The sequence below is a fragment of the Sinocyclocheilus anshuiensis genome, unplaced genomic scaffold (assembly GCF_001515605.1).
Source record: "Sinocyclocheilus anshuiensis isolate Anshui unplaced genomic scaffold, SAMN03320099.WGS_v1.1 scaffold63, whole genome shotgun sequence".
NCBI classification, from domain to species: domain Eukaryota; kingdom Metazoa; phylum Chordata; class Actinopteri; order Cypriniformes; family Cyprinidae; genus Sinocyclocheilus; species Sinocyclocheilus anshuiensis.
This window is the reverse complement of record NW_015552625.1, coordinates 2,825,104-2,835,238: the sequence shown is the minus strand read 5'-3', so window position 1 is coordinate 2,835,238 and position 10,135 is coordinate 2,825,104. Positions and strand designations below refer to the sequence as shown.

At 40.6% G+C, this 10,135-nt stretch overlaps 1 protein-coding gene across 6 annotated transcripts in view; it reads left to right on the top strand.

Annotated features, from left to right (window-relative positions):
- LOC107666425 (zinc finger SWIM domain-containing protein 8-like) overlaps positions 1-10,135 on the top strand; it is a 40,535-nt gene that overhangs the window by 14,432 nt on the left and 15,968 nt on the right. For all 6 annotated transcript variants that reach the window (XM_016457702.1, XM_016457701.1, XM_016457700.1 and 3 more), the window contains exons 6-19: positions 994-1,075; positions 1,182-1,302; positions 1,613-1,814; positions 3,166-3,341; positions 3,494-4,688; positions 6,342-6,473; positions 6,564-6,743; positions 7,020-7,203; positions 7,315-7,413; positions 7,542-7,666; positions 8,194-8,482; positions 8,628-8,780; positions 9,031-9,253; positions 9,390-9,679. In XM_016457702.1, the coding sequence (XP_016313188.1) occupies positions 994-1,075; positions 1,182-1,302; positions 1,613-1,814; positions 3,166-3,341; positions 3,494-4,688; positions 6,342-6,473; positions 6,564-6,743; positions 7,020-7,203; positions 7,315-7,413; positions 7,542-7,666; positions 8,194-8,482; positions 8,628-8,780; positions 9,031-9,253; positions 9,390-9,679 (3,451 nt within the window). The remainder of the gene's footprint in view (positions 1-993; positions 1,076-1,181; positions 1,303-1,612; positions 1,815-3,165; positions 3,342-3,493; positions 4,689-6,341; positions 6,474-6,563; positions 6,744-7,019; positions 7,204-7,314; positions 7,414-7,541; positions 7,667-8,193; positions 8,483-8,627; positions 8,781-9,030; positions 9,254-9,389; positions 9,680-10,135) is intronic.

Below are 10,135 nucleotides of genomic sequence, written 5' to 3'. Positions count from 1 at the left end.
AACGATCTGATGGTGATGATCCACTTCAAGTCGAACAAGCCTAATGATTCAATGGACCATTCATAAAGAGAACCATTACTACACTCCTGAATGAATCAGCCGTTTGAACGAATCAAATGAATGACTCGATTACTTCATCATTAAGACATTTACCACCACCTACTGGTAGTTTTAGTTTCTTATTTAGAGTATCATTTCATCAAAGAAATAATTTCATATTTCCACAGTAATAATAATAATACAAATTATTAAAGGTATAGTTCACCCACCCAAAAATGAAAATTTTGTCGTCATTTACTCATGGTCCAAAAGAGTATATGTAATACATTTTATTTTGAATCAAACAAAATATTTCTTGCTGAAGCTACTTTTTGTAATGTCTGTTTGATTCTTTACACAACAATGACTTCAGATGATCTTTTGGGAGAACTGATGAAATCCAATATCATGGTTGTGATTACCAATCTACCTTCATAGCATGCTCTGTGGCTTAGCATCTCAACAGGTTTTGATACACAGCCCTCATTTATGAGATTAACCTTGTGAACTGTGTATACAGTAGTCAACATTTGAAGTGAATCAAAAAAGTTCATCAGAGTTGTCCTAAGACAAGAACGCATTTTGGTTTTAGGACAACTTTGATGAAAGGTTTTGATCCACTTCAGATGTTGACTACTGTGTATATATATATATATATATATAGCATTTTTTTCAAACACAAGTTGTTATATTAAGAAATAATACTCAAATATTATTAAATAAAAATATTTAATGATTATAATAATAATAATTATTACAATTATAAAAAATTTTGTAAAATATTTTTCTATTAGATATGTGATATGTAAATGTTTTTTATATAGTATATTGACAGAATCTCACTTCCTTTTCTTCGGTACCACCATCTCAGAACATTTTTATTTTTTTCTTTATGATTTGTCTCTAATGATTAATTAATTTCTGGCTTTGTGATTCTCTGTTTTGTATCTGCAGATATTGCCGACAGCTCAGCGTCTTTTAGATGAACTTCTGTCCTCCCAGTCTACCGCTATTAACACCGTGTGTGGAGCCCCGGGTATGGACTGACCTACACACCACCACAATGAATTAATTTCTAAATTTCTCATTCTCTGTGAACCTTGTAAATCCTCATTTTTCTTTTCTAACAATTGGTTCAATAGATCCTACTGCTGGCCCTTCAGCCTCTGACCAGAGCACCTGGTATCTAGATGAGTCCACCCTCAGTGACAACATAAAGAAGACCTTGCACAAGTTCTGTGGCCCATCACCTGTTGTGTTTAGGTAAAAACAGTCGGTCTGGTTCTACCTATATTGTTCTGAAGAAGAGTTTCCCAAACAGGCATACATTCCCTGTTGGGTGCTTTCACAGATTTTGCTTTGTTAAACCTATAAAACAAATTTTCACTAAATGAAAAGCAACCTCAAATTTGTAATGGCTTAACACATTTGGTTACTTTTTTCTTTAAAGAGAGAAAACAGCATAAGTTGTTTATTTGTTTTTTTTACATTTGTGTGGATGAAGATGAACAACAAACAGATGGATAAGCAACAGACAGAATTAACTGTTGTTTTTGTCACTTGTTGTTCTCAGTGATGTGAACTCCATGTACCTGTCATCCACTGAGCCTCCGGCAGCTGCGGAATGGGCTTGTTTGCTGAGGCCCCTGCGAGGTAGAGAGCCAGAGGGCATCTGGAACCTTCTGTCCATCGTCAGAGAGATGTTTAAGAGGAGAGACAGCAATGCTGCGCCTTTGTTAGAAATCCTCACCGAACAGTGTCTCACCCATGAACAGGTACAAACCTGACTTGGCCACACTTCACACACCAGGGTGACAGATTCATGTGTAAAAAAATTGCATCCTGATGCAAACACCTGCCACATTTGTGCCTGCATTTAAACCATAGAAAATTCATAGGAATATCTACAGCCACACATTTGTGAACACCTTAAAGGGCAGATTTACTATCAGCTTGCGCCAGCGCAAACCCTCATTTGGGGTTAAAAAACACAGTGGGAAATTAGCGCTGAAAAGGTGTGGACAGTTATTTTTGCGACTCACCTTATTGAATATGCATTTCTAGGAGTTTCCCTTTCGATCTGTAAATTTATGGGAGGAGAGTATTTAAATGAATCACGCAACGTGATTTACTAAGATTTGCGCTCGTCAATTAACTGGTATTTATGGCATTATTTAACAGCCAAAAAAGCATGTCTTAAAGGGGTCATATGATGCTGCTAAAAAGATCAGCAACCATTTTATTATATGTTGTCAAGGGACAATACTATAGAAATGAAAATTGGATATACTTTAGACTAGTCAATGTGCAGCTTGTATAGCATCACAGATTTACTGCCCTCTAAAAATAACTCGAAATACAAACATTGTTGTCTAAATAACTGGCAACAAAAGTGAGTACACCCTAAGTGAGGTACCAGGTACTGTACCCAGTGGAAAACCCCCCAAAAGTGAGCCGTACCGTGCCGTACCATGCAGTGGAAAAGCGCCATTAGAAAACCTCTGTATGACCCTGGCCACTGTACTGCAACTGCAAGGGTGTTACAGATCTTCTTATAGCCTAGGCCATCTTTGTGAAGAGCTACAATTCTAATTCTCAAATCCTCAGAGTTCTTTGCCATGAGGTGCCATGTTGAACATCCAGTGGTCAGTATGAGAGAATTGTACACAAAGCACCAAATTTTAACTGCTCTAATACAAGATACACAAATTTGTATGGTCCTGTCAAGCAGACAAAAACATAATGAATAGGACACGTGGCTTTGCATGGTTAAACGACATACAGCTGTTATCACTTAAGGTGTACTCACTTTTGTTGCCAGCTATTTTGACAATAATGGCTGTATGTTGAGTTATTTTCAGAGGAAAGTAAATTGACTACTCTAAAATATATCCAAGTTTAATTTCTATAGTATTGTCCCTTGAGAAGATATACTAAAATGGTTGCTGAAAAGTGAGGGGTGTACTCACTTTTGTGAGATACTGTATATCCATATAAATTATTATTATTTTTTTTTTAATTAGACCTGTTTTGTTTTTGACTGTATCTGATTAACATTTGTTTGGAGATGCGTTTTAATCTGACTTCTGTTCTATAAGTGTACTGCTCTCTCTGTTTTTCCTCCAGATCATTGGCTGGTGGTATAGTGTGAGGACATCCGCCTCTCACAGCAGTGCTAGTGGGCACACAGGTCGCAGTAATGGCCAGACAGAGGTTGCAGCACATGCGTGTGCCAGCATGTGTGATGAAATGGTTGTCTTATGGAGACTGGCAGTACTAGACCCTACCATGAGTCCCCAGAGGTGAGCAAGTTGGTAGAGCTGGTTAGGCTCTAAAGAACTTGTGATTCATATTTGTAGTGACTTTGATCTATAATACTTAAAGGTTTGTGGCTGTGTTTGTCAACACTTAGGTAAGGTAATGTTCTTTCGCTTCTCTATTTGTGACTCTTCAGGCGTTTGGAACTTGCTGCCCAGCTAAAGCAGTGGCATCTGAAGGTAATAGAGATTGTGAAACGGGGGCAGCACCGCAAGTCTCTTGACAAACTCTTCCAGGGCTTCAAACCAGCTGTGGAGTGCTGCTACTTCAACTGGGAAGTGGCCTACCCTTTACCTGGCATCACCTATTGCAGTGCAGATAAGAAAAACACCTCATTTTGTTGGGCCAGGATGGTGCAGCAGCAGAGGGGTGCTAAAGCTGGGACCAGTGGGGAACCAGGAGAAGGAGCTCGCTGTGGAACGTCAGAAGGTACTTCCTCTGAACACAAGTCACGGAGCAACTCCCATCTTCCCCAGCAGGAGGTGGCTGTCCGCCCTAAGGAGACCATTGTGGGCAAGAGGAAAGGAGTGTCAGGCGTGAACAGTGGAGGCGTGCTGGTTTGTCTGGGTGGAAGGGTCTCTCTCTCAATTCAGGAGGGAGGTAAAGGCATGTATAAAGCTAGTAGCTCCTCCCCATCAGCTGGTAGTAAGGCCAAGCTTACACAGAGCAACAAGGGTTCGTGTGGAAGTTCGAGCGGCGTCAGCGGCAAGCACCCCAGTGCTAAACGGCGAACTAGCAGTGAGGACAGCTCTCTAGAGCCTGATATGGCAGAGATGAGTCTGGATGATGGCTCCAGTCTGGCACTTGGAGCGGAGGCCTCTAACACCTTTGATTTCCTTCCTCCTCCGCCGGAGATGTTGCCCTCACCCAGCCCTCTTCTCCGAGAGCCACTCAAATACAGTGGTACTGCTTCAAAAGAGCGTGCTTTTGAGGCAAAACGTGTGCTGCCCTCTGCTGCTGATGCCCATGCCTGCTCCATTGCAGCTCCAGTAGTGGTAGCTATCGAGAAAGAGGTGGAAGTGGAGGCAGATATGGATGAGAACGGAGGAGACGAAGACCCCGTAGATGATACTCTGCCCTCTGCATCGCTCCCCAGCAAGGCTCAGCGGGTCCGCAGAGAGGGAGATGGGAGCGGGGCTTCAGGGGCCTCAGGACCTCAGGCAGCTGAGGCAGCAGGAGCAGATGCTATGGGTGAAGATGACTATCAAGCTTATTACCTTAGTGCTGCATCAGAAGAGGGAGCTGATAGAGGGGTTGCAGACGGCAACCATGAGGAAGAGCCAGACATCTTTGCTGGGATTAAACCTCTGGAGCACGAGGGCAGGATGGAGGTGAATATTTATTTATTTTTTGTCAAACACATTGTGCTGAATTTATTTATTTATTTGAAATTTATTTGACCCTCTAACTCTAGCACTCTCTATTCTAATTCTATTCTTTAAAAAAAAACTAACACTAGCTTCTCTAATCTTTTTGTATTCTATCTTTTTGTTTTCTTTTTATTTATTATACAATTAACAAAAGCAAAAAAAGTCCTCTAATTATTCCAACACTAACTTGCTCTATTCTTTTTTTTTTATTCTATCTGTTTTCTTTTTATTTATTATATAATAATAAAAAAAAACCTTGCTACGTATACTGCGTTGGTAACTGAGACTTGTTATAGCACTTGCATATCATTGCTCTTTTGTTGATTTTGATTGCTTCCATTGTCCTCATTTGTAAGTCGCTTTGGATAAAAGCGTCTGCTAAATGTAAAAGTAGGGTCCAGAATTAAAGGGTTAGTTCACCCCAACATGAAAATTCTGTCAGTAATTACTCCCCTTCATGCCGTTCCAAACTCGTAAGACCTTCGTTCATCTTCGCAACACAAATTAAGATATTTTTTATTAAATCAGAGAGCTCTCTGACCCTCCATAGACCGTAACGCAACTGTAATGTTCCCAGGTCCAGAAACGTAGTAAGGACATCGGTAAAACAGTCCATGTGACATCAGTGGCTCAACGTCAGTTTTGCGAAGCTATGATAATACTTTTTGTACGCAAAGAACAAAAATAACGACTTTATTCAACGATTCTTCTTCCCCAAGTTATGTCTTCCGCCATTTTGGAGAGTACCCAAGAGCGTAATCAACGTAATCAGCGTTGTTTACGTTAGGGAGAAAGCACGCACATGAACGTAATCAGCGTTTTTTATGCTTAGGGGAAAGTGTGCGTATGCATTGTGATACTCTCCAAAATGGCGGAAGATGGTAACTCGGAGGAGACGAATTGTTGAATAAAGTCATTATTTTGGTTTTCTTTGCGCACAGAAAGTATTCTTGTAGCTTCGCAAAATTTAAGTTGAGCCACTGATGTCACATGGACTGTTTTACAGATGTCCTTACTACATTTCTGGACCTGGGAACATTACAGTTGCGTTGCTGTCTATGGAGGGTCAGAGACCTCTCTGATTTAATAAAAAATATCTTAATTTGTGTTCTGAAGATGAAGGAAGGTCTGGAACGGCATGCAGGTGAGTAATTAATGACAGAATTTTCATTTTTGGGTGAACTAACCCGTTAAGACTCAGCGAGAGCTAAATGTGACCATGTATCTTCTAAATAACTTTGTCACAGTGGAAAATCTGTCTACTTTATCTGGGATGCATAAATAAAATGTATGTTTTTTTTTTTTTTAACATGAGTTTTTTTTGTTTTGTTTTGCTCCATTTGGTGACACACGTGGTCTATTGTTTGTGTTAATTCAGCAAATTGTTTGTATAAATGTTTTTATAAAAGGATGAGATGTAGTGACTCAATTTGAGGATGGTTTTTATAATTTAGATTTTTATGACTTAAATTCAGCATATTTACAGTTGTAAAATACATAAAATAATGGCTGGTGTTGCAAAAAGCTAATTTTGCTTAATTTAATTAAACTTTTATTCAGATTTAATTGCACTGAATTTTAAAAGATTTTCAATGGTATAATGGTGTGTTGCAGATACTGTTTGCCTGTGCGGAGGCTCTCTATGCTCATGGCTATAGTAACGAAGCATGCCGATTGGCTGTTGAACTTGCTCGAGATCTGCTGGCTAACCCACCCGACCTGAAGGTGGAGCAGCCGCAGACAAAGGTACCAAAACAGACTTTTTCAGTGTTTTCCCAGAGGTTTTACCTGTGACATCATGCTGGTGCTCACCTTTGATCTCTCCGTCTTGTTTAGGGTAAAAAGAGTAAGGTGTCAACCAGTAAACAGACGCAGGTGGCTACTAACACCTTGTCTAAAGTAGCCTTCCTGTTGACTGTGTTGAGTGAGAGGCTTGAGCTCCATAACCTGGCATTCAACGCTGGCATGTTCTCCCTGGAGCTGCAGAGACCACCAGCTTCTACTAAAGCTCTGGAGGTAAAGCAGAAATTACATTCATCCCATAAACCTGGTGATCTGCTAGTATGACAATTTAGTTTCTTGTTGGGGATGTGACTGGTTTGACTGATATAGGAAGTCTGTAATATAATATCATTAACATTAGTAAATGGGACACAAATTGGAGAGTTTAGCCAGATTTACACTTTGAAACTGATGACAAACTAAAATGCATTGTAATGATTCCTTGTTTTAAATGTGTCCAGTGAAGCATTTTGAGTGCCATAATTCTGAGCTACTGTGCTCTTGTGTTAGGTGAAGCTGGCATATCAGGAGTCAGAGGTGGTGGCTTTGCTGAAGAAGATTCCTCTGGGTCTTGTTGAAATGACTTCCATAAGGGACCGAGCAGAGCAGCTCCGTGATGGAAACTTCTGTGACTATCGACCGGTTTTGCCCCTCATGCTGGCAAGCTTCATATTTGACGTACTGTGCACCCCTGGTAAGTCCCACATCTACCTTTTCCCATGATTTTAAAAAAGCTGTTTAAAAATCCCCCAAATCCCTATGCTAATTTTTCTTTTTTTTTTGTCTTTTTACTTGCCTGTTGCAGTGGTCTCTCCCACGGGCTCTCGACCTCCTAGCCGGAACCGTAACAATGAAATGCCTGGTGATGAGGAGCTGGGATTTGAGGCAGCTGTAGCAGCTCTTGGTAAGAATCAATTTATGTAAAAAAAAACCACAAAACCAACCAGCACTAATGTGTTTTGTTTAGGATATTCTCTTTCTTTGTGTTTCGATCGTCCCTCATTTTCTCTTCTATCCCTCTGTTTTTTTAAGGTATGAAGACAACAGTCAGTGAGGCAGAGCATCCTCTGCTATGTGAAGGCACACGGAGAGAGAAAGGAGACCTGGCTCTAGCACTGATGATCACTTATAAAGATGACCAAAGCAAGCTTAAAAAGGCAAGTGTTTGAAGTTATTCATGTAATATACATAAGCTAAAGTTAGTCTTCTGAAGCAAAGTGATGGCATAGTTTGAGGAACTTACTTGAATGTAAACTACCATTCAAAAGGTTGAGGATGATACGATTTTTAAAAATGTCTCAAGCTTACCAAGGCTAGTAAATCAGCAATACTGTGAAATATTATTACAACTTAAAATAACATTTTTATACACATATATATATATATATATTCATATATTCATGAGATGGCAAAGGTGAATTTTCATCTGCTGTTACTCTCTTCAGTGTCAGAAATCTTTCTAATATGCTGATTTGATGCTGAAGATGAGATAAAATGACATGAAATACTGATGAAGTATTAATTTTCTTAAAAATATCTTACTGACTTTTATGTACATGATTTCTTCATGTTACCTATCCCTTTAAGACCATCCATACTTATGCTGAGAGTCTTAGCCATGGTATCATTTTTAAAATGCAGTGCATGCCTTAAACTATTAATGTTTGATATTATCCTTGTGTAGATTCTGGACAAGCTCCTGAATCGTGAGAGCCAGACCCACAAGCCTCAAACTCTGAGCTCATTTTACTCAAGTAAACCAGCCACCAGCAGCCAAAAGAGCCCATCTAAACATGCCACCCATGGTGCTAGCGGAGCCAGTGGAGGAGTGTCAAAGCACACCCCTTCAGCAACATCAGCTGCTGTGCAGGGCGTGACTGGAGGGGGAGCGGCGGGACAGCAGGGCAGTTTGGTGGGTGGTGGAGTTCAGAGCACAGTGACAGGAGAGGGCATCGCTGACAACAGAGATCAAGGTGAACAACATCCACCAAAGTATCACGAGTAGACACTTAAATGTCAGAGGGAAATTCACTGCTGAAATGTTATTGTCTTGGGTCCTTGTGGAGTTTGTAGTGACCCAGTTTAATTTTATCTCTCTCATACTTCTTGTTTTGGCAGAGGGTGCACAGTCGACCTCCTGTGAGCAGCAGAGCGAAGCTGCGCCCTTCAAGCCCGAGGGCACTGTGCCCAGTCGTCTGGCACTGGGGGGCCGTGGGGCATACGGCACACGCTGCTGGGGATCACCTGTACGGCAGAAAAAGAAACACACCGGTGAGAGACAGTGGGTTTGTTACTTAGACAGAAGAGAACATTTGATGCAACACCTGTTCATTATTTTTGTCACAAGAGGTCAAAAATCACTGCAAAAAATTATTTAGCCTTTTTTAAAATAATTCCAAATATAATATATTATTATAATATTTCATGTATATTAATAATTTATTTACTTTATTATTTTAACTGTGCATAAAGAAATTTGAGAGTTTGAGAAGGTCATGTTTCTTCTGACGTGTTTTCTCAGGCATGGCAAGCATTGACAGCAGTGCTCCAGAGACCACCTCAGACAGCTCTCCTACTCTCAGTCGACGTCCACTTCGAGGTGGTTGGACAGCTGCTTCCTGGGGGAGAGGCCAGGACAGTGACAGCATTAGCAGCTCTTCCTCTGATTCACTTGGCTCATCGTCATCCAGCGGCTCACGCAGAGCTGGAGGAGGAGCCAGAGCCAAGAGTACTGACACCAGCAGGTGAGACAAGCCTGTGCCCTTTTTTACATTTACCCTTTTGAGGATTTGGTCTCATTTTTTGGGAGCTTGTTCATTAGTATCTCTTTTTGAGCCTCTATGTCTACAGTTTGTCATACATTACCTCTTTCCCTCTTAGGTATAAAGGCCGCCGGCCTGAATGCCACGCTCCACACGTGCCCAACCAGCCATCCGAGGCGGCTGCCCATTTTTACTTTGAGCTGGCCAAGACTGTGCTGATTAAAGCTGGTGGAAACAGCTCCACCTCCATTTTCACTCAACCCTCTGCCAGCGGAGGCCATCAGGGGCCCCACCGCAACCTGCATCTGTGTGCCTTTGAAATTGGCCTGTATGCCCTCGGCCTGCATAATTTTGTGTCTCCAAACTGGCTGTCAAGAACGTATTCCTCACATGTATCCTGGATTACAGGTGAGAGATAATTGCGTAATCTGCAGGGATCACAAACTTCAATATGATTTATGACTATCCCCTTGAAATGCAAATGTAATCTTTAAAATTCATAAACTTGGCTTCAGAGTATCAAATCAGAATAAAAGAGTAATATAGTACTGTACTTCAGTATATTAAAAATGGATGGATAGGTAGATAGATATATATATAATTGCTAAAAGCTTCATTGGCCAAAAAATGAACTTTTCACAAAAACAAAAAAACAGTTTTTTGATCCTGACACTAAATGACCAGCTAACATTAATTTACTAATTATATCAGCAGCACGTGTGAAAGTGTGAATGAGTACTAGTCAGGTAAAATCACTATCATACTAATTTGATTGTAAGAGCAGACTGATTCCTATAAAAGGATGGAAGAAGCGCTTCCAATCATTGTGTTCTTGTTAGCAATGGTTACCTCCAAAGAAACACG